This window comes from Nylanderia fulva, unplaced genomic scaffold (genome assembly GCF_048542155.1).
Source record: "Nylanderia fulva isolate GAGA-0341 unplaced genomic scaffold, ASM4854215v1 Scaffold17, whole genome shotgun sequence".
Taxonomy (NCBI): domain Eukaryota; kingdom Metazoa; phylum Arthropoda; class Insecta; order Hymenoptera; family Formicidae; genus Nylanderia; species Nylanderia fulva.
In genome coordinates this window covers 3,175,851-3,203,602 of record NW_028189945.1, presented here as the reverse complement: position 1 = coordinate 3,203,602, position 27,752 = coordinate 3,175,851, and the positions used below count along the sequence as shown (strand labels likewise).

At 35.0% G+C, this 27,752-nt stretch overlaps 4 protein-coding genes and 2 non-coding genes across 10 annotated transcripts in view; 3 read left to right on the top strand and 3 right to left on the bottom strand.

Moving 5' to 3' along the window:
- The first annotated feature begins 470 nt into the window (after window positions 1-470).
- On the top strand, window positions 471-7,381 carry msk (importin-7 msk). Of its 3 annotated transcripts, none has more exons than XM_029312044.2 (19): window positions 471-689; window positions 1,511-1,592; window positions 1,682-1,832; window positions 1,929-2,087; window positions 2,169-2,325; window positions 2,415-2,605; window positions 2,707-2,880; window positions 2,961-3,106; window positions 3,234-3,397; window positions 3,534-3,653; window positions 3,741-4,067; window positions 4,138-4,324; window positions 4,582-4,805; window positions 4,885-4,977; window positions 5,065-5,291; window positions 5,439-5,644; window positions 5,727-6,002; window positions 6,104-6,247; window positions 6,389-7,381. In XM_029312044.2, exons 1-19 carry the CDS (start codon window positions 606-608, stop codon window positions 6,454-6,456), a joined length of 3,180 nt encoding a protein of 1,059 aa, XP_029167877.2. In that variant the 5' UTR covers window positions 471-605; the 3' UTR covers window positions 6,457-7,381. The 3 variants fall into 3 exon arrangements, with proteins under 3 accessions (XP_029167877.2, XP_029167875.2, XP_029167878.2); XM_029312042.2 differs by having other exon boundaries at window positions 3,222-3,397; XM_029312045.2 differs by lacking the exon at window positions 471-689 and adding an exon at window positions 918-1,267 and having other exon boundaries at window positions 3,222-3,397.
- A 3,074-nt stretch (window positions 7,382-10,455) lies between these two features.
- UbcE2M (NEDD8-conjugating enzyme UbcE2M) lies at window positions 10,456-12,308 on the bottom strand. 2 transcript variants are annotated; one of them, XM_029312055.2, is made up of 5 exons: window positions 11,995-12,308; window positions 11,832-11,926; window positions 11,457-11,663; window positions 11,022-11,210; window positions 10,456-10,914 (listed from the first exon to the last, which is right to left on the bottom strand). In XM_029312055.2, the coding sequence occupies exons 1-4, from the start codon at window positions 12,095-12,097 to the stop codon at window positions 11,070-11,072; spliced, it is 546 nt and encodes a 181-aa protein (XP_029167888.1). In that variant the 5' UTR covers window positions 12,098-12,308; the 3' UTR covers window positions 10,456-10,914; window positions 11,022-11,069. The 2 variants fall into 2 exon arrangements, with proteins under 2 accessions (XP_029167888.1, XP_029167887.1); XM_029312054.2 differs by having other exon boundaries at window positions 10,456-11,210.
- A 223-nt stretch (window positions 12,309-12,531) lies between these two features.
- Window positions 12,532-27,752, top strand: part of S6KL (ribosomal protein S6 kinase like) — a 49,888-nt gene continuing 34,667 nt past the window's right edge. Inside the window, exons 1-9 of one of the 2 annotated variants that reach the window (XM_029311898.2) lie at window positions 12,532-12,597; window positions 12,934-13,093; window positions 14,006-14,142; window positions 14,299-14,393; window positions 14,528-14,795; window positions 14,873-14,957; window positions 15,049-15,156; window positions 15,248-15,406; window positions 15,533-15,621. In XM_029311898.2, the coding sequence (XP_029167731.1) occupies window positions 14,086-14,142; window positions 14,299-14,393; window positions 14,528-14,795; window positions 14,873-14,957; window positions 15,049-15,156; window positions 15,248-15,406; window positions 15,533-15,621 (861 nt within the window). In that variant the 5' untranslated portion in view covers window positions 12,532-12,597; window positions 12,934-13,093; window positions 14,006-14,085. Of the gene's footprint in view, window positions 12,598-12,933; window positions 13,094-13,477; window positions 13,619-14,005; window positions 14,143-14,298; window positions 14,394-14,527; window positions 14,796-14,872; window positions 14,958-15,048; window positions 15,157-15,247; window positions 15,407-15,532; window positions 15,622-27,752 lie in introns of those variants that run through there. The other variant, XM_029311897.2, reaches the window with a different exon arrangement.
- Window positions 15,751-15,822, top strand: TRNAW-CCA (transfer RNA tryptophan (anticodon CCA)). Its single transcript has one exon. It is a non-coding gene; the product is annotated as a tRNA-Trp (tRNA).
- On the bottom strand, window positions 16,226-16,299 carry TRNAN-GUU (transfer RNA asparagine (anticodon GUU)). Its single transcript has one exon. It is a non-coding gene; the product is annotated as a tRNA-Asn (tRNA).
- bnb (bangles and beads) lies at window positions 19,724-27,431 on the bottom strand. The gene is made up of 3 exons (XM_029311896.2): window positions 27,151-27,431; window positions 21,702-22,234; window positions 19,724-21,596 (listed from the first exon to the last, which is right to left on the bottom strand). The coding sequence occupies exons 2-3, from the start codon at window positions 22,224-22,226 to the stop codon at window positions 20,679-20,681; spliced, it is 1,443 nt and encodes a 480-aa protein (XP_029167729.1). The 5' UTR covers window positions 22,227-22,234; window positions 27,151-27,431; the 3' UTR covers window positions 19,724-20,678.

Sequence of the window (27,752 nt, the reverse complement as noted above, 5' to 3'; positions counted from 1 at the left end):
AATTCTAGTTCCTTTTACCTTGTAGCATTCATCATCCACACCTTTCATCTACACTCTACACTTTTATTACACCTTACACTTTTTACTGTACTTTTACACTTTTTACATCTTTATACATTTGTAATAACTTCAATTCATTAATATTTTTTTTTTAAGAAAAATATATATTTCCATAACAACACATTCATTCATTTATTTGTTATATATTAATTCTTTTCGTCTTTCGCTTTATACTTTCAATGAACAAACATTACTTTCTTTTTAAAATCTGGTGAATTTATTTATAAGTCGCTACAACCTCATTATCTTCAATCGACCAATCATGTGACAGGATTCGAAATTAATTCGATCCGATTGGCCGGGAGTGAAAATCGAGTCCATTCTCAATAATCGACTACTCAAAACATATGATCGCAGATGGCGTCCGCGCGACCGGATGCGACCATTCAAAGCTGATCTATGGCCCGCCATGTTGTCACGTGATCGCACACGGACAGGCAGCGAGGAGCAGCATTGAAGTGAATGCGCCGGGTCAAATACGGGGTATCGGTGACAAAAATTCAGGCGTCTAATTAATACGAGCGAGCTGAGGTGGCCCGGAGGAGATGGACGCGCGAAAGCTCACGGAGCTGCTGCGGGCGACGATCGACCCCGCGCAGCAGAAGGAGGCCGAAGGACAGCTCAATCAGGTACGCGAGAAAATCATTCCGGGAGAGGACCCGAGTAGAATTGCGAGCGAAAACGTGCTCGCGGCGGAGAGGAAGGAGGGAGAGAAAAGATCTGTGGCTCGTGAACACGTCGTGCCGGGATATCTTGTGCACGTAACGTGATCGGGGAAGATACGTCCTCCTCGGCGAGGATGGATCTTTTGCCGCTAAATATTTTTTCTTTTTTTTTCTTTTTTTTTTTGCTCCCCTTAACGGACTCTTCTCCGATACTCCGATGATTCCGCGAATAAAGGAAACCGGAGAGATCGCGAGGGAGGCGATTCATGCTTGTTTCCTTCTCGGGATACTCACATCCGGAATGACTCGTTCGATTATGCCGAATTTTTTAATCCGTATTTTCGCTCGTTAACCTCTTTCATGCGATGTGCTCGCCCGCAAAGAAGATAATTTCGGGTCGTTTTTTTTACCCTTCGGAACGTGGAATAAAGTTCTCGCGATTGTATAATCAATCGCGTATTTGATCGCGTGCTAACAAGCTATATCATCGAACGAAACTTTTCGATACAGTTTGTAATTTCCTCAGTCATATGTCACTGCATGTATGTATTTTTATACATACTTAGTAATACATACATATATATATATATATATATATATATATATATATATATATATATATACATACATACACACATTGTGCACACACATTATACATATACTTTATATATACTCTGTAATTTACCACAAACCTGTAGAAGATAGTAACATTATAGCAATGATGATAATAAACTAACACAATATACGAGAGCTTAATGATGTACATTTATCCTTGTTTTTTTCAGATTCACAAAATTATTGGTTTTGCCCCAACGCTTTTACAAGTTGTAATGTCAAATGAAGTTGATGTGCCTGTGAGGCAAGCTGGTAAATAATTACTTGTAATCCTTTTATGCCTTGTAAAAAATTGAAGAGACACTTAAATCAGAAAATAATATTCTGTTGTCTTTGTACAGGTGTAATTTACTTAAAAAATTTAATTACTTCAAATTGGGCTGATAAAGAGGCCGATAGTGGACCCATAGAATTTAGTATTCACGAGCAAGATCGTGCAATGATACGCGATGCCATAGTAGACGCGGTGGTACACGCTCCAGAAATAATTAGGCAAGTTGTAATATTTAATTTATGTCGTTAATTAAAAATATATATACTTATTATAATTGTCATAATATATATTGTCCCTCTATATTATATGTTTAGAGTACAATTAGCGGTATGCATCAGTAATATAGTTAAACACGATTTTCCTGGAAGATGGACACAAATAGTAGACAAAATTACGATATACCTTCAAAATCCAGATGCTTCGTGTTGGCCTGGTGTTCTCCTCGCGCTGCATCAACTTGTTAAAAATTTCGAGTATGTGTATTTAACTCTACACTTTCATATGTTTTTTTTTCTTTCATATGTTTTATCTTGCACTTCTGCCCTGATAACTAGGTACAAGAAAGCAGAAGAGAGGGGACCATTAAATGAAGCAATGAACTTGTTATTCCCTATGATATATCAATTGATATTACGCTTATTACCAGATTCGTCCGAGCAATCTGTCCTACTTCAGAAACAGATATTAAAAATTTTCTTCGCGCTTACTCAGGTATGCAGGGAAATATCGAGATGTAAGAGAAAACAATATTTGGTGGAATATTTTAAAATTTAATGATCTGTATGTCATACTTCCTGCAGTACACACTTCCCCTTGACCTTATCTCGAGAGAAGTATTTTCACAATGGATGGATGTGGTGAGACAAATAGCAGACAGACCAGTACCGCCAGAAATTAATAATCCAGATCTTGATGATGACGAACGTGCAGAATTGCCTTGGTGGAAATGTAAAAAATGGGCGTTACATATTTTACATAGAATGTTTGAAAGGTAATTATATAAATTTATTATATATAATGAAGTTTAAAACAAATTCTGAAAATTATATAATACGAAACGTTTGTATTCTGATATTACATTGTTAATTATAGATACGGTAGCCCAGGAAATGTGACCAAAGAATATCAAGAATTTGCTGAATGGTATTTGCAAACATTTAGCGCCGGTATTCTCGAGGTTCTTTTGAAAATTTTGGATCAGTATCGTAGGAAAATCTATGTTTCTCCTAGAGTAGTACAGCAATCAATCAATTATATTAATCAGGGGTAAGAATTATATGTTAATGAATGATTACGTTCTGCCAATTAAAAGATTAACGATAAATGATAACATTCTGAAATTCCAGTGTGAGTCATGCATTCTCTTGGAAATTTTTGAAGCCTCACATGTTCGAAATTATACGTGACGTTTTATTCCCTATCCTTTCATATTCCGCCGCTGATGAGGAATTGTGGAACACCGATCCTTACGAATATATCCGAGTGAAATTCGGTAAAATCAACTTAGCAGTATTTGATTTAAAAACTTGTTTTATTCAAAATCGACTTAAAATAGTATTTGATTTAAATATTTCAGAGAACTTTGCTTATCATATTGTGCTTATTAGATATGTTTTCAGATATTTTTGAGGATTTTGTTTCACCTGTAACGGCTGCGCAAACTTTGTTGCACTCGGCGTGTAGAAAACGAAAAGATATGCTTCAAAAAACGATGCAATTTTGTCTAGAGGTGTTAACTAGTCCAAATGCAGATCCAAGACAAAAAGATGGTGCATTGCATATGGTATGTTCTAGAAAAATATTTGTGCTGCTTAGATTTTCTGTATGGCTACTCTACATAATATTCCATATATATATTCTTACATGCACATTATAAATTGCATCATAAATTAATATATAAATTTTTATTCATAATATAGATTGGAAGTTTAGCTGATGTTTTATTGAAGAAGAAGATTTACAAAGAACAAATGGATAAGATGTTACTGCAATACGTATTCCCCGAATTCAATAGTCCTCACGGCCATATGCGAGCGAGAGTAAGTAAAATAATAAATATGAAATTATCATTATTGTGTAATATAAATGTGACATGATAGTGATTACTGTGTTAATTATGTTTTTAGGCCTGTTGGGTGATGCATTACTTTTCGGAAATTAAATTTAAATCTGAACAAATTTTAGTCGAGGCGATTAGACTAATTACAAATGCTCTCCTAACTGATCAAGATTTGCCTGTTAAAGTAGAAGCGGCCATAGCGCTTCAAATGATGCTTGCGGCGCAGCCCAAGGCTCAAAAATATATCGAGCCATTAATAAAACAAATTACGCTCGAATTACTAACTATTATAAGGCAAACGGAAAATGACGATTTGACGAGTGTGATGCAAAAGATTGTCTGTACATATACGGAACAACTAATGCCAATTGCTGTAGAAATTTGTCAACACTTGGTAAGAAGTTGTTAATATATAATCTCATGAAAGAATTTATATAGAGTATCATATTATACATTTTTTTCAGGCTGCTACGTTTAGCCAAGTGCTCGAAACAGATGAAGGTAGCGACGAAAAGGCGATAACAGCAATGGGCCTCTTAAATACAATAGAAACAGTTTTAACAGTAATGGAAGAGCAGCCCCAAATCATGTCACAACTCGAACCAATTGTCCTCCAAGTAGTAGCTCATATCTTTGGACAAAGTGTAATGGGTATGTTTTCTTTCTCTTGTTTATTCAAATTTTTATTAATAATCTATTTTCTTAATATCTAAAATTGATATTGTGATAAAAATAACAGTGATATTTATTTGACTGTTTAAGTCTGTTTTTTAATTTCAATATAATGCTCATTATGCTATATAAACGTTATATAAATTTATAAACTTTATTTTTTTTAATGGAAATAGAGATTAAAGAAATGTTGAATTTTTTTTATATTCTAATAATTATTTTCTTTTTTTGATTAGAATTTTACGAAGAAGCGTTATCGCTAGTTTACGACTTGACGGGCAAAAGTATATCTGAAGACATGTGGAAAGTTCTAGAGCTCATGTATCAGCTTTTCCAAAAGGATGGTTTCGATTATTTCACTGACATGATGCCTGCGCTACATAACTACATCACTGTCGATACTCCGGCGTTTTTATCGAATGAAAATCATGTTTTGGCTAAGTTCAATATGTGTAAAGCTGTAAGTACTTATGGAGACTCTTTTTTACATTCAAGTCAGTATAATTATGTTTTAAACAATACTATTGTCTATGTCATAGGTGTTAACTGGTGAAGGTGGAGAAGATCCCGAATGTCATGCTGCCAAACTACTTGAAGTTATAATTCTGCAATGTAAAGGGCACATAGATCAGGTAATGTTACAAAAAATTAGGAATTACATATAAATAAACAATCATAATTTAGGAAATCATACGAATAATAAATTGATTTAATTTTAGTGTATACCATCGCTTGTGCAACTAGTACTGGAACGCTTGATGCGCGAAGTTAAAACCTCGGAGTTGCGAACAATGTGTCTTCAAGTAGTTATCGCAGCTTTATATTACAATCCTGCACTGTGTCTACAAACCATGGACAGATTGCAAGGAAACTTTGACCAGTCGACAGAGCCGCTTGCTTCGCGTTTTATCAAGCAATGGATCAATGATACAGATTGTTTCTTGGGGTATGTATATTTTTGATGTAAAACAAAAGGGCATTTTAATATATTATAATATAAAAGTAAAAAAGGATTGGAAAAAAAGATAAAATTTTTAATTTAAATTTTATTTCTACAATTTGTATGAACGAGATATGTGATTTTTCCTTGCAGTTTACATGATCGTAAATTGTGCGTTCTTGGATTATGTACATTAATCAGCATGGGTCCTGCGCGCCCAGCCGCAGTAAATGAATGTGCGACGCAAATTATACCATCCTTAATCTTGTTATTCGAAGGTTTAAAGAGAGCTTATGCCGCTAAAGTTGCAGATGGGGACGATGATGAGAATGACGAGGAAGAAAGTGACATTGATGAAGGTAAGAATATGTTTTTTGTATATTAAATATATATATTAATTTATGATACAAAAAGAGCTAACTAAATTTGATGATTTTTTAGAAGTTTTGTCCTCTGACGAGGACGACATAGACGATGCCAATCAAGAGTATCTCGAGAAATTACAGGACAAGATAACGCGAACATCCGCTCAACATGGTTTTAATGTTAACGCAATTATACAAGATGGTCATGGTGATCACAGATCTGATGTTGATGACGATGAAGATTCAGAATATGACGGAAACGAAGAGACCGCTCTTGAAAGTTACATTACGCCCCTAGATTCGGATGATTCCAACCAAGATGAATACGTTGTTTTTAAGGAAGTCATACAAAGTAAATATCTATAATAAGTAGTATTTTATACAAACTAATTTCATGCACAAAATATCCATTATAATCTATATTTTATATATTTAAAAATTTTTTTTAACTAGATATTGAAAGAACCGACATGACCTGGTATAGGGCGTTAACGAGTCTCCTTAGTCCTGAACAAGAGAAAGCTTTACAAGAAATAATTCTATTGGCAGATCAGCGTAAAGCAGCTTTAGAGAGTAAAAGAATCGAACAGAGCGGAGGTAAATTTTATTTCTGCTTCTATTAATTATAACTGATAATTATTTCCTATATAAATAAAAATGACAATGAATTATTTATATCACTTTTCTATATATTTGGTAATTTGCTTAAATCTATGAAAACTATCTTTAATTTTTCAGGTTATGCCTTTCACTCACAGACTGTGCCCACCTCATTTAATTTTGGTGGAACACCTTTAAGTCGATAAGGACTTGTAATCATTTCAATTTTAGATTAAGTAAGTAAACAAATTATACGAAATTTGGAACAGATATTTGTAGCAATCATTACTACATGATTATTTCGAAAATATTACGCATTTTCTATTTTTGTGTAAACTAATTGTACATTACTAAGGCAATCCAACAAAGTCTTACTTTAATACAATGACATTAATATTTTATCTCCATGAGATTAGTCTTGTGCATACTATTGTTTCATTAGTCGAGACAGCAAATTTGCCTTTTAACAATTATAATACAGAAAAATGTTTTGGTCATACAAAAGAAAAATGTACATTCTCCCTTTTTTAATATAAATTATGTTATAAATTTCATATAAATTACGATTTGATTCAACTGAAGTGTTATATCAAGCAAGCTATATACGTTTTCTTGAAAATTCTTGATGTAATTATTGCTTAAAATAACTTCATTATATATATATTTATAATATTAAATTATTACATATATTTTATTTTTGAAAGAAATTTTTGAATTATAGAAAATTTTAGGATAGCTTGCTAGATACATACTCTTCATACAAATATATATTTAATAGTCTCGAATTGCATGCCTTAGTCTAACATTATTTTAGCAAAACAAAATGACTTAGTTTTTTAATTATAAAAAAACGTTGTGTTAAAAATTGTTGGTATAAATATATCGAGAAACCTTTGAGTATGTGTATAAACTATATTATTTGATATAATTAATGATTAATTAGTATTCAGCAAAATGTTATGCAATACATATTCTCCAAATCTATTTGCGAATTACTATTCTACCACAAAAGAGAAAGTGTCGAGATGTTACTAGAAATGACTTGTAAAATTGTGTTGCCTACCATTAAATATTTAGATAAAGCAATTTAGATTTTTAAATAAACACTTTTTTCAAGTCTGTTTAAATGTACATTGTATTATACATATGGCCAAACATTCTTTGCATAGCTACCAATCACTGTACGTATATCCCAGCACAACTTATTTTATTTTTGAAAAAAGATATATTTTATCCAAAATATACTCCGAAAGATGGAACTGCATTAAATTGACTTAGCCATCTAGCTTAGTCAAAAACAATTTAAATAGCTCTATAACTGTGTAATAAAATCTTTGCAATCATAGATCTTGTGGAATATAATTACAGTACACCATTAACAGATATCAAGGAGAACACAGATAAATTTAAGCATAGCTCTTTCTTTCACGAGATGTGTATTGTAATTATATAAAACGAACTCTTGAAGCAGAAATAAACTATAAATATCAGAGCCCAAAATGATAAAGGCGTACAAAGAAGAGGTGTTCTGTGCTGTGGTTAGTGAAATGATTACTGCACAAGTGCTTTTTGTATCAGGATGCAAAAGAATGCATGCATCAATTAAGTAGCGCTTCAAAGTACAAGTCATGATCTGTATTTTTAAAATTTTTTACTAAAATATTATTGGATTAGTAAAACTACGTTTTTCATCAACATTTTGTTGATAAAGAATATATATATATATATATATATATATATATATATATTTATGAACAAAATGATGATAATGATTTTTATATACATATATGTATATGTATATAATATTTATGATAGATTTATAATTAACCAGACTTTTATTTTGTTTATCAAATATTAGATCTTAGCTGTTTCATAAAACTGCAAGAAATGTGCAATAAGTTTAATCATCATAATATACATTTTTCCTGATTTTCCTGGTAATGATTTTATATACAGGGTGCATGCAAAGATATAACAAATATGATTTAAATGAGAAACAATAATTAATAGATTACGTTAAAGATTAATATGTTCAACAAAATTTTAGCTGCAATTTTATAAAGAATACAGGATTTAATAATAAAATGTTCTTATTGAAAATCAAAACAAACTAAGTTTTACGATTTTTTATTAGCATATTTAGAATTGTTCAATTATACATGATTAGGTATTATTTGTTTATAACAAATATCAATATGAAAATCTAATAATATAAAATAATGTGAGACAAGAGGATATAGAAAAGTGTATGTTTATAGTAAAAAATATTGCTCAATATATTTAAAATATTTGTACCACATATATAGTATAAAGTTACATATGCCTCTCTTTCTTGAACTTCAAAAGGAAATATTTTCTATATATAACAGAAGATGATTTTAAATTGTAAATATCAAAAAGTAATACATGTGGCTAATTGATAAAGTAGATAGTAAAATTGAATTTCTTAAAATTGTGAGAGAATGCTTATTAATTGTAAAACAAAGTTCTGTAAATATACACGAGACACATTAAAAGGAATAATTTTTCTAACAATAATCGTATACTCCTTGTATTTTTATCAATTTTATTTTGCAGTACCCTGCTTTTAGATTGCTTGTACTTGGAATTACAACTATTATCGATTTCTTGCAGCGTTTATATCAGAAATATATGTAAAACGTAAGCTATTTCTAATATCGTATCTATTTAATGAATGATACGACGCGCTCAAATAACGATGCCATCACATTGTGATCCGAACTCGCGACCTATTATTTGATATGATTAAAATCTTTGTGCATGTAACGAGAAAAACAGTTAATTGATCAAGTCAATTTTCTCAAAGAAGAATATTTAAAAAGTGCCTTGAGACGTTTAACGCAGACGGGACCTAAATTAAAGAATACAGCAAAGTAAGCTGTAGGTCGGAGTGAGGCCAGGACACTTCTCTAGTTCATAAGTTCTATAAGTATACTGTGTATTAAAGTATAATTAATAATAATAATAATAACTCTGATAGAGAGAAGACGAAAACTGTTCCTTTGCTCTTTATAGGATACGAACCGTAACTTCTTTGAGAAGTATAACTTTGAATATTTACCGCACACATTCTCTCGGTAATTTTTATATAATGATAATTATAAATAAACAGTGTAGCGCAGCAGTGAGTCTTACCACAAAATCACACATACGCTTAAGTCTTGATATTGTATAAATCAATAAGAGGTAAGATATAACTACATACTGATGCTTTAATACACGGATGAAGTTTTATAGAAACTTCGCTATTAAACTGAAAATGTAGTCTCTATATATACATACACACACACATATATATATGTGTGTGTGTGTGTGTGTGTGTGTATTTTGCATATCTGTCATTTATTTATTTATCCAAGATCTTTATTTCTGGAGTTTACAATGTTTGTGAATTTAAGTATTTAACTTTCTCTTACAGCTGCCTATTCAGATATATTTAGTAAACAGTAAAATATATGCAATCGTGCGCAATATATAAAATTTGGAATTCACAATTGTAGAGTTAATTTCTTTAAAACAAAAAGAATTGTTCAACGAGATAGCAATATTATATATATGAATTCTATTAATTTCGATATATAAAAAGAATATTTTTGTGTAGATTAGCTCGTCTATTCTTAACTCTCTTTTTTCACCAACGAGATACTTTTGTGAACTCCAAAATTTATATAGATTAAAGGGATATATATATATATATATATATGTATGTATATATATATTAGTTAAATATTTTGATTTATACATCAATACAAGAGCAGATAGAAGAAAGAGAAGAATTGGTGGCACACTTTTTTAATACACATTTCGTTACGTTTCTGTGATTCTTGCATGTATCACAATTTTTTGAAAATTACATTGAGATATGCTCAATTATTTTACATAGACTGTACAAGCGTGACGTTCAAAATACACTTTTCAATGTTTCTAATAATTATAAAGTGTAATAAATTAAATTTTGTAGCATAAAAACTTCATAATCGTATTATATCTCGATAATTGTTAGTGACTGCTGTAAGGTTTGTACTTGTACATAGGGCAAAGAAAACCAATCCTCCTCTCTTAGTGTGAAATAAATTCAAATTTGTTTCATAAAAACATTATACCGTGTTTTTATGTACATATAAGAAAGACCTATTTTTTGTTGGGTATTAAAATATAATGCTTGTGAAAATCCAAACAAAACATTTCCAATTCCGTAACAGCCTTATATTCCATTCTCAGTCAATACATAAGTTAAATTACTTGTACATATATTTAAATGAAACAGATTTCGATAGATGTTGCAGTAAAAAAAAAACTGTAATAAAAGTGGAAGTTATATATTTCAGAAAATAAATATTTCACATAAATTAAGATACTTATAAAACTGGGTTAGAAATTCAGGATCTGAAAAATCCTATAATTTTGGAGGTCCAGAATTATTTCATGTATCTAATATAATTAAATATCTTGCATTGTAACATCTATCATCTGCCAAATGTCAAACTATATTTCTACAATCCCTTCAACACTGCACTTCAAATTCACTAAAATAATGCCATGGCCGATAAACATTTGGATAAATGTTGAAAGTAAAATGAATGATGTCATTTCACGTCAGGTTTGTTAACGGAAAATATTTGTCCAATTAAATGTATATAGGCCTGGCAAGACATAAAGAAAGTAAATATGTTAATGTTGTCACACAAATGACAATGAGAACACCGTGTAGTTCTGCATCCATTTTATACTTTAGGATCTTTTCACCTACAGCGAGTCCTTGGTGAAGTGTGTACAGTATTGATGGCGAAGCACTGTATCACTTGAGACATCGTTCAAAATAATATGATCCTACATAACCACCCCGCATTGCTTTTGCTACATTTTGTTCAAATGCCCTCCTGTTGTTTTGTAGAACTTCAGCTGCATCTTTATTTAATGGATCCTCAGGATTTGGTTCCTGTTATTACATTTAATTATCAATTTGGATAATTGACAACAATTAGAAATCAAGAAGTTTTCATAATAAAATTCACACATGCATACACATGTGTATAAAAATATACATTTAAGAAGCTTGTATAGAATTTTTTATATGTACAAATAATGATATATATATATATATATATATATATATATATATATAAAATTCTCTCATACATAAAATATTGCAAATCTCAAGATATATTAATAGAATTAAACATACTAGAAACAGATACTGAAGACCATAGACAATGGAATTGATCGTTAGTACAGGCTTCCAGTCCTCTCTCAAAATATTCAGGCACACATTACCATCCAAGTCAATATTTGGATGATAAACCTGAGTCTCGCATTTCACTTTTGGTGGCTCGTGCGGATAATTGGGTCCGACTTTGAAACTAAACACGAATCTACCACCTCTATAAAATCCCTGAAACCAATCGAGGCATATTATCGATTGAAGGAGAACCATCGCCAATCTTAACAGAAATTGCAACATCGAGTCGTTGACATCGGAAACGACTGAAATTGATAATTTTTCAACGAATGTCATCGTACCTTCAAAACACTCGCAATTACAATACACGTGTGTACTCACTTCATCTGGACAGATGATTAACTTAAAGCTTAGCAGGTCATCGGGATCCGGAAATTCCGTACCGCACGTTTTCGGGAGATTGAGTTCGTTTATGTCTGAAAAATTGAACGCCAGAGATGAGACGTACGCGGGCACGAAGTCATCGCTATGCAATCTCTCGAACCTTTTGTGATTCTTAGCTGCGCCGCGGACGCCTTCTTCTGGGTGCCAGCTTTAGGTGACTCGCCATCTTTTTTCGCTTGTTTCAACGAGAATAATTTAATCATAGTTAGATCGCGCGTCTGACGCGGCCTAACATGCACGTATTCCCTTGGACTGAGGTCGCGTTCGCGGATGGCATGCAAAAAGAATCGCGCCTACGAGAGACCTAGAATTTTTTGACACCCCGCGCGGGATCAATTGCTCCGTTCGTGTGTTGGTCCGCACACACGGATCGCGGAAACATCAGCTAGGGTCACGTGGACGGATGGTGGTCGCGAGCACGCTGATGTCACGGAATCGCGCGAATATATCGCGCGAAAACAAAGGGTAATATCGATCACGTCGACGCTCTTCTATTATCGACGATGGGTCAATGATGACAGATCACTCGCCTTCCCGCCAAAAGATGGCGCTGCCAGCGCGAAAGTCGACACCGTCACGTGACTTTGTTTATGTACCTATATTCATTTCAATTTCAACACTCGTGAAATACGCACGCTGCACTTTCCTTCGCGACGAGATGCTTCAACGAAATTTGCAAGTGTCTCCCAGATGTTTATTTAAGGTAACATATGCACGAAAGCATTTTCGTGATTTCGTTATGTACGTTCTTTGCCGATTTACAAAATTATTTACGAAATATATGCGTACATATGTCGCATATATACATTTTGTTGCACACGAAACATTTCACGATGTGTATATAACGATTCATTAAATAATCATGATCTCTTTAGTTTGCTATTAACGTAATTTATTTACATGCATATATATGCTATTTATTTATTCGATGATTCTAAATACATAATGTAATTGAATTTCTCGAAACTCAATTTTAATTGCAAACTTGTATAAAATAAAACGATATATGATGACAATTAATTCCCCTTTCTGCCGAAAGGTGGCACTGCCGATGCGAAAGTCGACGCCTGTCACGTGAACTCATCTATGTAAATACGCATTTGAATTATAATGCTCGTAAAATACGCACGCTGTATTTTCCTTCGTAACAAGATGGCTCAACGAGATTTCTAAGTGCCTCGCGGATACTTATATTTAAGGTAACGTATGCTCGAAAGCATTTTCGTGATTTCGTTATGTATGTACTTTGCCGATTTTTAAAATTATTTACGAAATATATGCGTATATATATGTCGCATATATACATTTTGTTGCGCACAAAATATTTCACGATATATAACGATTCATTATATAATGGTAATTTCTTTAATTTCCTATTAAAGTAATCTATTTACATCGATATACATATATATGCTATTTATTTAATCGATAATTCTAAATACAATAATTGAATTCCTCGAAACTCAAAAGTTTAATATTGTATAAAATAAAACGATATAATGAAATTAATTCCCCTTCCCGTCGAAAGAAGGCGCTGCCAGTGTCGATGCGAAAGTCGACGCCTGTCACGTGACCTCATCTATGTATACCTACACAGTTGAATTTTATTATTGTAAATTCAAATGGCGCGCATTTATTCGCTCGTAAAATACGCACGCTGTTTTTTTCTCAGTAAAAAGATATATTAATAAGATTTGTCAGTGTCTTGCGAATGCTTATTCAAGGTAACGTATGTTCAAAAGCATTTTCGTTATGTACGTCTGCCAATATTCAGCATTATTTATCAAATATTCGTATATATATGTCACATATATTATTTCATGCAAAATCTTTCCCAATGTGTAACGATTTATTATGTATAATTGTGATTTCTTTAATTTGTTATTAGCATAATTTACATCGATTTACATATATATATGTGTGTTATTTATTTAATCGATAATTCTAAATGCAATTTAATTTCTTGAAACTCGTAATTTTAATCGCAAACTTGTATAAAATAAAGCTATATATCCAATATATTTTTGCAAGTGTCGGATATAACATGTATATATGTATATACAAATAAATTGGAAATATGCCCGGTATTTGAACTTGAAATAATTTTACAGAGAAATGACGTTATTAAAAGCGCTGTTTTCGAATTATCATCCATTCGTCATTTGAGAGCAATTGGAGCATCGTCACTTGGATGGGTAATTCTAACGTCAAGGAAAACTATCATAATTATCAGCAGTATGATAGTCAGGTGTGTGTTATATGTGGATGTATATTCCTAACCTGTAAAAAAATTATTTATGTAACATTAAAAATATGTTTTCACTGTCATATTTTTTATTCCATACTAAATTATAAGTTAAATATGCATGTTATGTTTATTAACGATAATGTTATTAATTTACAGTATAGTCTTAGCAATTTACTTGCTGGAAGCTGCGTCTCAACAACACAGGCTTCTAACGAAGAACAAAGATCATTATTCCGAACTTCTCATAAAAGGTAATATGGACAACATATTTAGTATATAATATATATACAATTTATTTAGCAGATAATAATCTTTTTTATTATTTTTATCTTAAATATTGTGGTTGAGAGTAGTCAAACTAAATTTGTGCACTTGTCGTTTTCAGTTGGACCAATGGCACTGTGCAGAATATTTACGCATCTTCCAAAACAGTATGGCCAGTTCCACGCTTTCAATCAATCTTTCTACCAGAATTTTCCATTAAAGAGATACCTATGAAGACAGGATATAATTTCTTAGATATAATAGCTAAAGGCACTTATGGAAAGGTATATAAAGTGCAGAAACAAGAGACTGGTCAAGTCTTTGCACTGAAAGTTATTAGTAAAGCCAGGATTGTAGCAGAAAATGCCGTCAAACAAGCCAAAGAGGAGGTATATATATTTAAAACAAGAACATTAATTATTTTGATAAATGTGTCATTGAATTAAATTTAATGTTTTATATTTAGGTGGCAATACAGAGAATGGTTGGGCATCATCCTTTTATAGTAAGCTCTATTCACAGATGGCAAAGCAAGAAAACTTTGTATATATGTACGTATATATTTCTATTACAGCATTTAAGTTTTAACATAATTATTTAAATACAGACTGAGATAAATTAACTGAAATTAATATTTTACAGTAATGGACTACATTTCTGGAGGAGAATTATTTTCACTAGTTGATGAGTATGGTTGTTTACCTGAAGAAATAGTTAGGATATATGTAGCTGAAATTGCCTTAGCTATAGGTAAGAATAATTTCAATTATACATTAGTGTGAATGTATTATTGACATTTGTACATTTGTGTATTTATAAAAGATTTATACATTATGTACAGATTTCCTACACAATGCTGGCATAGTGCACAGAGATCTGAAAACAACAAACATTCTTCTTGATGAAGATGGCCATGCTGTGATAATTGATTTTGGTTTTGCCAAATGGTTGCAACGCACAGAACGTACAAATACATTATGTGGGACACCTCTTTATATGGGTAAGAAATATATAATAGAACTATAATATACGATTTTATATATACAATTTGTTAAAAAAATAATGACTTAAATATTCAGTTTTTCTATATTATTTTGTTGCATTTATGCAAACTGTTACTTTTCAGCACCTGAAATCTTAAAAAAAGAATACTATGGACAGGAAGTTGATTGGTGGTCACTGGGTATCTTAACCTGCTTTCTACTTACAAATGAGGTATGTGAAAAGTTTTAAATATAAATTATATATTCCGCTATATGATTGCAACTCGACTTTTCCATTATGATATCTCATTAGGAGCATACGACTAGAGTATCATTGTATTAGAAGCACAAAATATCACACGACTCCGTGGCGCAACGGTAGCGCGTCTGACTCCAGATCAGAAGGTTGCGTGTTCAAATCACGTCGGGGTCAAGAGCAATTTTTTTTCTTATTTTTACTAAAAATTATATTAATAATTAATTAATTTAACAGTCATTATTTTTGTCATATTTATTTTAGAATATACACTCGACTATTTGTTTATCTTTTACTTTATTTGTATATGCGACTTTCTGAATCATGAAATTGATTTGATATTCATATATTTCGAATTTAGTATTATTTTATTTAAACTAACAAATATATAAACGTAATTGTGTCAGTTTTAGTATCTGCATAAAAAGAAAACGCCCCCGGGTGGGCTCGAACCACCAACCTTTCGGTTAACAGCCGAACGTTTTGATATTCATATATTTCGAATTTAGTATTATTTTATTTAAACTAACAAATATATAAACGTAATCGTGTCAGTTTTAGTATCTGCATAAAAAGAAAACGCCCCCGGGTGGGCTCGAACCACCAACCTTTCGGTTAACAGCCGAACGCGCTAACCGTTTGCGCCACGGAGGCAGTCGACTGCGTTTTCTTACAAGTTTAGTTGCTGGTATTCAAAATTATCATCTACTTCTTGTGAAACTCTTTTCATAAACGAAAAATTAAATTTAAAAAGACTGTTTCTAAAAGAGAAACTGCGAAAATTAATTATCATACTATTCGATTCTAAATTTAATTTTACGCAAATTTTATTGTTAGTAAAGTCTCTATTATATTTAACAATATATTATATATATGTAGCTGCAATGATTAATATTAAAATTGCTATAATAATATTTAAAATAGAAAAGTTTTTGCATCGTTTTTTAAAAGTAAAATTTAAAAGTAAAGAACACATATGTCTTTATATAAATAGGACGAGCCAAGTCTTTGTTTAATTTGTAGTTCAACTTGAGAATCGAATAGTCGCGTTTAATGTCAAATTATACAATGAAACAAAATAATTTCGCGTTACGTCGCATATTGCAAAACTCTTTCTTTCGCACGCCTTGACATTTCGTTCACCTTATGCACCGCGACGTTGTTTACACCTGGTGCATATCATCGAGTTTTGCTCGCTCGCCCTTTAATTAATTTGATGCATCGTCGAGAAATGTCGGCATGCCCACATGCGGATGCGATATTCGCGAACAATCGCGAGACTCTGCTGGGAATCTTGTGCAAGTGCATTCTCCATGCACTTATAATCAATTCGTTATGGAACTGCATTAGCGCGAATAGAAAGGTAAGTGTTGGTTGACAACGAAAATGTGGATTGACTTGTCTTTTGGTTCTTCGACAGATGATCTTTGTCAAAGTTGCACTATACATATATGCATATTATGAAATTTACTGCACTATAGATGCATTATGAAAATTTATATATAATTCCTCAACTTTTTTTGAGCTGCAGATGAATAGCTCATAATTATCTTTATATGATTATCTCTGAAAATATCGTAAAATAAAATATAAATGTTTTTCCGTTTGATTTTTTATATGCCTTTTTGCGATATGTTTGATCGATTACAAACTATTTTCTTTATTTGACTGAAAAAGAAGAAGCGATAATTATTTCTGTCCTAGATTAAATTCTCCTGAAAATTTGATATAATAATTTCGTAATTAATAATTTTATATGTAATTTTGTAATTTTACTTTTACAAGAATCTCCAGTTTATTATCTCTATATTTTGCAAGTTACGTGGCATTTTTCCCTTTTGACTGAAAAGAAGGAACATCAAATATTTCTATCCTATATATTCAAATTCTCCTGAAAATTTGATATAAACATTCCATAATTAATAATTTCATACATCGAAAAAAATTATTAAATTAATAAATATTTATTTCAATACTGCCTAATAAATCATTTATTTGAAACAAATAAATATTTATCTGTTTTAAAAAAGATTTTCTTCAAATAAACATTTTTCACAATCAAATCAATATTCTTAGTTTCATATAAATAATTTATTAGGCAGTATTGAAATAAATATTTATTGGAATTCAATAAAATTTTTTTCAGTGTACGTTTATGATTTTACTCCCGTAAGAATCTACATTTTATTATCTCTATATTTTGCAAGTTTACGTGTGACTTTTTTCTTTTAACTGAAAAAAAGAAACGATAAATATTTCTACCCTATCTGCATTTTATTATCTCTCTGCATTTTGCAAGTGTTTGATAAAAAAATTGTGAAACTATTATCTTTGATGTGAAACTAAACTTTCGAGAAGATAAGCTACGATCGTGAGATCCTGAAATGTCGGGACATACGTTTCATTTAGATCTTATTGCGTGCGCAAAGCAATTTGTGGGCACGTAAAGGGTTTAAAGGTCGTAAGAGTATAAAGGGGAATGGGCGTTGTAATGATATTTTACTCAATTCGTTGGCGGGATACCCCGCTCGTTGTACCCTCTCATTTCATGTTGTGAGAGAAGTGCGAAGATGTTTATCGGCTGGCGGAAGCTGCCGATTATTGTATCTGACGCGGTAAGTAGATATATACCCTGCATGCAAGTATACGTTCTATTGAGAACGTAAGTGCTACTTCGTTACTTGTCATTAACTTATTACCCGCTTATGTCGGGTCCTCGTCGCTTCTGCGACGCTGAAGCGCGACACGTGATTGACAGATCGCTACTACGCCTTATCGCGACGACCTAACGCGATTGTGACGCAAATTTGTGCGAGCTGCGCAAATCACGGAATTTATCGTATCCCTCTTAGGTCTGTTCTTTTCAGCTGAACTATAGCTGCATTAGTTCAGAGTTTCTCTTTTTTACTCCATATTAGAAGGAAAGAGATAAACTCTGAATTACAGTCAGTTCAGCTGAAAAGAACAGACCTCTTGTCTTCATCCCGGAGCATTGATCTTCTCGCAAATTTATCATTCACTGAATACATCCGAATATCTTTCGATAAAAACAATAGTTCTTATCGAAGTATGAAGATGTAATAAACTACGCGATGATTAAAATCTAAAAATTTTGAAGAGACAGATTTACATAAAATTTTACATATACACGGAGAGAAAATGTTCTCTTAAAATTTACGCTGAAAATTATGGTAATCGTGAGAGAATATAGTATTGGAAGAATTTAATAAGAGTTTCTCTGATTAATATTTACCACAATAAAAAATACTAATATATGTACATAATAAATTTTACTACATACATAGTAAAATTAATCGAATGTATTTTATATCTTATTGTGTAGATATTAATATTTTTTATTGTGGTAAATATTAATCAGCGGAACTCTTATAAATTTCTTCCAATATCATATTTTCCGACGATTACCATGATTTCAGGATAAATTCTAAAAGAAAATTGTTTCTGTGTATATACATATATGACACGTTAATATAATAAAATCATTGAAACAAAATTGCAAATACATATATGATGATGTATGCGATTTTCTAAAGTGCATTTTTGCTTAAAAATCTGTGTTTAGTACACTGAAAAAAAATTTATTGAATTCGAATAAATATTTATTTCAATACTACCAAACATCATTTATTTGAAACTAATAATATTGATTCGACGTGAAAAATATTTATTTTTGATATAAAAAAATCTTTTTCAAAACAAATATTTATTTGTTTCAAATAAATGATTCATTAGGCAGTATTGAAATAAATATTTATTAATTTAATCACTTTTTTCAGAGTACAATAATTTTTGCAATATCTTGTTTTTAGAAGATCTTATTCGATAGATCGTGGAGAAATTGTCAAAAATTATTTGCCCTCTCTGTTTTGATAAGACAAATATATTTAAATGAATCGAAAGACAGCGTGAGTGTATAAAGAATTGATTGCGACTTATATTGTTATGGAGATATCTTTCTTTCAATTTTACGCACGATAAAATGCACTCAGTGCGATGCAACTCGAACAGTCACGAATGATTAGTAAATAGTAACGAAATATAAACGAGGCCATCAGGATTTCATAGTAATAATAATAATTATTATTATAACGATGATGATAGCAATAATACAAATAATAATATTAATAATAATAGTGGTACTGGTACTAAATCGTAATAATAATAATAATAATAATGACACATGTAATCTCTAAAAAGAAGACAGAGTCGAGCTACTTACTATATAGTTTACCGGGATGGGGGATGTGTAGTGGACAGGGAAGGGTGCGTGTCATTTTTAGATGGGACATAGGGGATTCTATAAGGTGGATGAAAAATATCGATCGGGGAGGGACCCTGAGTTCGTCCTCGCGGACAGATCGCGGTGTCCGCCAGGACAAACGGAAACGCCACTCAGAGCCAGGTCGAGCCGCATTCCCTGGAAAGGGGGATCATCGGGTGTTCTCCATCTGCCGTCTGAATTACCGAGATCGAGCGTCGATGAAGGAAATAAATCGATACGGGTCGATGTCATTCGCTCGTGGACGATGCTGACAAGTATCTGGCAACCCCCGATCGTCTCCGCGTTCCTGGGGATGCGCTACCGAGATCGTAGTGCGCCTTGAAGATCGGACCACCCTACCCTAGATAGATTGATCGGGTCGATGGGGTCGTTTTTTCTCTCATTCACACTGTGGTGCTTTCACATTTTCTGGTCTCCACATCGTTACATGCTCCTTATTCTGACATTTCGACGTTTGCATTCTTGCGTTCTCTCGCTCGTTTTCACACACACACACACACACACACATATACGCACGCACGCACACACACTTTCTCTCTCTATCGCTTGCTTTCGCTCCTGTCGTTTCGCGACGAACTCGTGTATGCGTCTCGCGGAGAGACGCCGATGCATGAGCTCGACCCGATCCTTAAGAGGAGCAGTCCTCCTCGAGATGGTACTGCTGCTGCTGCTGCTGTTGCTGCCGCGCTGCTGAGGTTACTCGTCAATCGAACCCTTCTCGCGTCAAAATTTATTGCTCGGGTTTCGGGAGCAATTCCGCCAGCTTGGGCTTCTCCTTCTCCTCGGAGGACTCTTCGCTGCTCTTGGTCTCCTTGCTCTCGTCGGCATCGCTCAGCTTCTCCTCGGAGGATTCGTGGGAACGCTCCTTCACCTCTTTGGCCTCTTCCTGCGGCTGAACTGGTTGTTGAGCTGGCTGTTGGGCCGGCTGCGACTCCTCGGGAACCGGGAGCTCCGACTTCACCTGAGGCTGCTCGACTTCCTCCACTGTGTCTCGCTTGATCTGACTGGATTCCTCAGCCTGCGCAGGTTGCTGTTCGTTGGCTACCTCTTGCTGGATGGGAGCCTCGGCGCTCTTCGCCTCTTTCTCAGGCTCCTTCTCGTTGGCTACCTTCTCCTCGCTCGGTTCCTGAGCTTTGACAGCTGGCTGCTCGACAGGTACCGTCTCCAGCTGCTCGCTCTTCTCGATCTTCTCGCTCTTCTCGGCGGGTTTCGGCTCCTCGACTGGTGCAACATCCGCTTCCGACGCGACCTCTGCGGCGTCGATGGGTCCGGATTTCTCCTGCTGTTGGATTTGGGACGTTTCTTGAGAGACGGGGGCGGCCGGGTTAGCCAAACCGATGGTCTCGCGGGTTACGCGGTCAGGCTTATCCTCAGGCTTCTCGACTTTAGCGTGAGCGAGCGAGTGGCCCGTGGATTCCTTCGGCTGTTCAGCCTCGATCTTCTTCTCCTCGGTGGAAGCGGGCGCTGGAATTTCCGGTTCCTCCTTCTTCAGCTGCTCTACCGACTCCTCCAACTTCTTCTCCTCCTTCGGTTCCTCCTTGGCGACCTCGGCGACGACGTCGTCGGCGCGCTTCTCGATTACAGGCTTCTCGGCCGCGGGTTCCACCGCAGGCTCCGCGCTCTTGCCTTCAATGGCTACTGGTTCCTCCTGGAAGACGCAAAATTATGCTTTGAAATACGATGGGAAAAAAGACGAGACAATTCTCATCGAGCTAATTTATTCGATCATCGAAAGTTGAAAAATAAAACTCACTGCTTTGGTTTCCGCTGGAACTTCGGCTGGCTGCGGCACCGGCTGCACCGACTCCTTCGCCTCGGAAGCGGCCTCCTTCAGGGACTCTTGCTCTTGCTTCTTTTCAGCCTCGGCGGTGGCTAGCACTTTCGGCTCCTCCTTCTCGCTGGAATCGATTTGCTCCTCGGATGACTTGGGCTGTGCCACGGGTTCCTCGGCTACCGATTTAAGCAGCTCCGACTGCACCGGTTCCTCGTCTTTCTTCTCGACCGGTTGGACCTCCTCGCTGCTCCTCGTGGCAATTGCGTCAACCGCGGCCGCTGGCTCGGCCTGGGCTGGCTGACTGGCCACCGCGGATTCCGCGGGTGCGCTACCCTGCGCGACGTCCGCCTGCGGGATTTCCGTCTTTAGCGCGGGACTCGCCTCCTTTTCGAGAGGCACGACCGGCAGTGCCGCGTGACCCTCGTGGTGATCGGCCACCGGCATGGCGACGATCGTCTTCACCCCCAAAAAGCACACCATCGTTGCCACAACGAATTTTATCATCGTGATATCTGCGGAAAATATTTAATTCTGTTTTTTTGTTCTCTTCATAATAATTTATGAAAACTATCGTAAGATTATGCTTTCTTAACTAACTTATCTCATTCTAAATATCTTCCGATGTTATATATGCGCAAACAAAAAGTTAAATGGTTACATATACGGCATTTAATATAACAGTGTGTATATTATTATTAATTAAAAAAATGAACACGTTTCATAATTGTTATTTATAATAAATCTTCTAATTATGGTGTTATAACAATTAGAAAAATGATCGACGAATCTTTTTTTCTTTCCAACGATTGACTCTTCTATAATCTTCTAACTGCCCGCTCGGATCTACCCCGAGAAAACATTGAGACGCGCAATCTTTCAGTTAGACGAACGGACGCGAGGACGAGCTGTCGTCGTGACAGCTCGTCATGAATGGGACAAGCGCATGAATGGATCCGATCGCGAGACGAAAGGACGACAGCTATGATCGCGTTAATGGGAAGAATATGCGGGGAGCGTACGGGAACGTCACGCTCGGTACCGATGGACATTTTACATCAGGGCTGTCGCGAGAGAATCGGCAGGAAGGAGAGGGACGGCTGACATTGAACCGAATGCACCGAATAAGGCGAACGTTATGGAACTAATGACAGGATGCGTGCCCCTCACGCTCGTTACGTACACGCCGTACGACTTCTCCGTGTACGTGTTTGATTCCTCACTCCATATAATAAATGGAGAACTTATGTTATACAGGGTATAAGACCTACCGTATCACACGTTAATGGGAGATTCCTGAGACGATTTTTCCTCAGCGAAAATGTCCAATCATTTTCGAGTTGTAAACGATTGCAAATAAAAGCTTTTTTGTAAACTAAGCCTGGTAAAAATTAATTATTAACAAAACTAATTTTGTAGTTAATTTCAGGTAAAGTTTACTTTATAATAGAATTTTAATTTAAAGCTTACAAAGATACATGATTTAAAAAATTAGGAACATTAAAAAAATGATGACCTTTCTCGATATTTTTGTTGAGGTATAAAAAGGATTTTCTCATTTATATTTTATAATTAAATGACAATTTAATCGCGGAGAAATCGGGGGTCATCGAGGTAGATTTACTTTCGATTTGTAATGTTCGTATTTTATTGGAAAAAATATAGTTAATTTGCATCGAGCAATGCGAGCTCGATCTTTGCATCGCAAACGATCGCAAAATACATCAATATCAACTCTCTTTTTTTCCGCGAATGAAACACTAGACTATTTTGCGTTTGTGAGTAGGCGTATATACATGAAATCGGAGACAAACGACACGGTATTTATTACGCGTCATCGGGTTGGTGTGGCTAGATTGGCGAACATTAACGCTCGAGTTAACCGTAATCGTTGTAACAAAAGCAGTCTCTTTTTTCAGTCTAGCTTACTACTATTTTTTTAGTAATGAATTCAATGAAAAGTCATTTTGCCGAAGATGATATTTAATTTTACTTTTATATTTAATTATGACTCTTTAAATATATCGGTAAAAAAAATTATATAATTTCGAAATCAATTTTTAATGATATGTAAAATAATTTGCGCAGATCGAAAAAATATTTAATCAAAAAAATATTTAATTTTTAATTAATTAGAAAATTCGCGAATTATAAATTTATATTTGTCGAGTTACGGCAAACCGGAATGCGAGAGGGACAAACATAAAGACATTAATAACGAGACATAGTAGTAACAGACGACAGTGAACGGGTAGAGGGAGGACGGCAAAACGATCCAATTTTTTAACGGTGAGATCAGCGTGAGTTTGCATTTGGCAATTGCAGCCGGCTGCAACTGCATACGTTCTTGCGTAGCCTTTCGCAATCGCATCGCGATATCATTAATATAGCCGAAACCACCTTGCGTCGCGATAGAAAGCGGATCGATTTCTCCCCCTCGTTTATTTTTCTTGAAAATTACACTGCGCGTTCGCGCAATCATTTACTGAGGACACATATGCAGGAATATCTTCTTAATTGAAAAGAAACTAACTTTGATATGTAAATACAAATTCAGGAAACAGAGTTAATGAAAACCAGGTGCAGAAATTAGGCGCAACAAACTTGTTCTTAAATTCTCCTGCTTTACTTAATTTGATATATATTATAAATATGTATCAAATTAAAAATCACAAATTAAATAAAGAATAATTTAAAAACAAGTTTGTTGCACCTAATTTCTGCGCTTTGGTTCTCAACCCGTTTCTCATCTGAATTTATCTTTAATTAAATAATTATGAAAATCGATGCTAATTTGCATGGATAATTAATGAAAGTTTCTATAAAGGAGACAAAGAGAGTCCCAGATTCAATCCCCCAAAATATCTCCGTGGAAGTGTCCGCGAATATAATTACCGGATGCTCGCGCGTCGTCGCAATGGATTTAATTGCGAGCCGATTCAAGGTACCATACGTCGACTTATTATCTACATCACGTATATACGTTAATTATTTCCTTATATACGTCACGAGAGAGCGTGTGACGGACGCGTGCTCGTCGATGCGCGCGTGGCGATTTCGCATTTGACGTAATCTCTTCCGTTCCACGCAATCTTCGAGGAGAGAAAGATGAAGAAGGAGAAGAAGTAGAAGGAATCGACGAAATTTTTCGTAGAGGAAGGCGACGCGTCGTTGATCGCGCCACGAATACAAATAAGTGCTCGTCGCGGCCAGGTCGATAGACGCAGGAAATGCCTGTGAAAGCTGATGGACGCCGATTACCTCATCAAGATCATCAGAGATGTAATGATGGTACCACGCTTACAAAGAAGTCGCGCGCGCCATCAAGCGCTTCAACGTCAATGATTATAGCCTTCTGTTCTTCTCTCTCTCTCTCTTTCTCTCTCTTTCTTTTCGCCTTTCATCCTCATCGCGGTTTCTGATTGCGATGTATTGAAAGAATGGCATCCGCTTGTCTAATCTGAAGCTGCGAAATTCCTTTGTTCAATCTAAACTCGCGAGACGCAGCGTGAAATCGCGAGTTTTGTATTCCGCGTCTAACAGTGGAGTCAAATTAGGTTTTTATCTCGGAACCGGTTCAACCAACTCGGATCTTAATGATTTATGGCTTAAAATTTCACAAATTAAATATACTAAAACCTTTATATGTTAAAAATTGCCGCTTTTTACAGGGAATATGAAAAAATGCAGGAATATGAAATAATTATTTACAGTTTACAAACAATAGAATACAAGAAAGCACATTCAAAAAATCATTTATCGTTCAATTTCAATTTTTTCGCATTTTTTCATATTTCCTGTAAAAAGTGGCAATTTTTAATCTATAAAGGTTTTAGTATAATTAATTTGTGAAATTTTAAGCCATAAATCATTAAGATCCGAGTTGGTTGAACCGGTTCCGAGATAACGCTCGTTTTTCGTCTAATTTGACTCCACTATAAGTTAACTCTATGTAATCTACTTTGTCGGTGCACGAGAAAGATCCTTATTAATTGAGAACAGAATAGAGATGATTCGCGTTATAATCGATCGTAAAAAAAGGGAAGCTATTCGAGAAGATGGCCGCCTGGCCGGTTGGCGACCTCGAGTTGTTGCGGCGCAGGTTATTCGCAGATTGACAGATTAGGCTGTCTAATTAAGGGTCGGAAAGCGCGTCACGAGAAGAGAGGGGATGAAATTACGCAAACGTGGTTGCCGCTTGAGAAATCTACAAATTATGTGTATAAGCGACGACGCAGCACACGCTTTGCACGCGAATGACGCATGTTTGACCTCTTAACACCGGACTCCTTCGACGCGTAAAAGTCTTAGCTGTTCGTGAATTAATCTTTTCTTATTTAACTCTTTACTAGCTACGAGTGTCATATCCAACGAGAATTGCGCGAGACATTTGTCTCACAGAGAGATATAAAAGACTCGTAATTAATTTACATTCTTATTTGATCTTAATTAATATGAAAATAAATAAATTTAGATGTGGTGCCTGTTTCTTGATGATTTCAAAAGAATTCAGCAGATATTTCAATATAAAAATAATATTAAGACACTTATTTCTACATTAGATATATTTAAATATAATTATGAGATTTTTTCTCTATTTCTAGATTAAAATTAGCGATTATAAATAATAATATGTACATATTCTAGATTTCAATCGTTTTTAATGCAAGACAAGCAGGAGGATTATAATTAATTGTCTTTATATTATAATTGTCTTTGTTAGCAAAGAGGAAGACCGAGGCGTCGTTCATTATTTAGAAAATCCGCGGTTTGCTACACCCCAACTAATGAACGAACGAATACCAGCGCGAACGGCGAACAATAACATTGTCGCGCTCCACTTTCAAAACTATCTCCATTACTCGCGATAAAGCCGGAACGACTCGTTATCGAGTCCTACGCGTATTGCGAAAGAAGTGCAGTTGCGGTCTCAAGAAAAAGTCTCTGCCGTGCACAAAATTAATAATCAACCAACCGCGTCTGATGATTGATCGCACATGTCACTTGGACTCGAGATTTCATCGGACAGCTATTTTAAAGTTTATAACTTGTGTTGCAAAGTTAAACTATAGTTTAACTATAGTTTATTCATATAAGATTGAATGATAAATTCATGAAATATATAAAAAAAGAAGAAAAAATGTCACTTAACAATAATTACGAGTCTTGATTACTAGGGGTAGTTTTCGAATTTGCGCTTCGCGTGACGTGAAAGATTATGTCGCTTATATGACTTAACGAAGATTGAACTCGATCGATCGACAAGTTTCGAGATTGTCGGCTCAAGTAATCCGTGGTAAGACCGACAGACGACGACTTGTCGCGTTCCACCTCTATCGAAAGACGAGCATTTCTCTCTCCGTTTCTCTCTCGCGAGGGTTGCAAAACTCTGCGAATAAGCGAGAATGAAGAATTGCGTATATGTACTCACGTCTTTTTCTCTTCTCCGTAAAATCGAGTTAACTCTTGCCAGACGAGTCGGCGTCGGGGCACGGCTTCCTTTGCCCTTCTTCTTTGCTTCAGCTCACCGGTTCGCGCGAACTATCGATCGGAGGCGATCGATCGGAGAACGAAAATAACGCGGGAGGATTCTGTCCCTCGGTCTGTCTTCCCTCTCTCTTTTTTTTGCGCGCGCGTGCAGATTACGCTCGTTTGCGAAGGACCGTTGGCGATCGGGATGAAGGTTGGGTCGTGTGTCGAGATGGAATCGCCGGGGCCCCGCTTATATACCCATTTACCCACCCGTGCTAGGCGGCCAGGATCGCGCAAGGGGGCCCCTCTTTTAGTCTTCTCTCTTCGCCGCCCTTCTTGGACTCTATCTGCCTACCTACCTACCTACCTCTATCTTATCTCCCTCCTTGTTCTCCACCTCTTCCTTTCTCTTTCTCTTCCTCCTACACCGCTCTTCTCGCGCGTTTTTGCCTTTGCCTCGATATCTCTCGCTCGCTTCTGCTCACACTCGACGAGCGAGTCGCGATTCTCTCGCTCTTTTCCGTTCCGAGATCTATACTCGAGCGGTCCCGAAAAGCTTTC

Bases quoted from the DNA above. Each gene is read 5' to 3' on its own strand.
- msk (XM_029312042.2), top strand. From the start codon at position 606: ATGGACGCGCGAAAGCTCACGGAGCTGCTGCGGGCGACGATCGACCCC. The intron at 4,325-4,581 runs GTATGTTTTCTT...TTTTTTGATTAG, and splicing joins CTTTGGACAAAGTGTAATGG to AATTTTACGAAGAAGCGTTA. The intron at 5,645-5,726 runs GTAAGAATATGT...ATGATTTTTTAG, and splicing joins AGAAAGTGACATTGATGAAG to AAGTTTTGTCCTCTGACGAG.
- UbcE2M (XM_029312054.2), bottom strand. From the start codon at position 12,097: ATGATTAAATTATTCTCGTTGAAACAAGCGAAAAAAGATGGCGAGTCA. The intron at 11,664-11,831 runs GTGAGTACACAC...GATTGGTTTCAG, and splicing joins TAATCATCTGTCCAGATGAA to GGATTTTATAGAGGTGGTAG. The intron at 11,211-11,456 runs GTATGTTTAATT...ATGTAATAACAG, and splicing joins GTCTTCAGTATCTGTTTCTA to GAACCAAATCCTGAGGATCC.
- bnb (XM_029311896.2), bottom strand. From the start codon at position 22,226: ATGATAAAATTCGTTGTGGCAACGATGGTGTGCTTTTTGGGGGTGAAG. The intron at 21,597-21,701 runs GTGAGTTTTATT...TGCGTCTTCCAG, and splicing joins TTCCAGCGGAAACCAAAGCA to GAGGAACCAGTAGCCATTGA.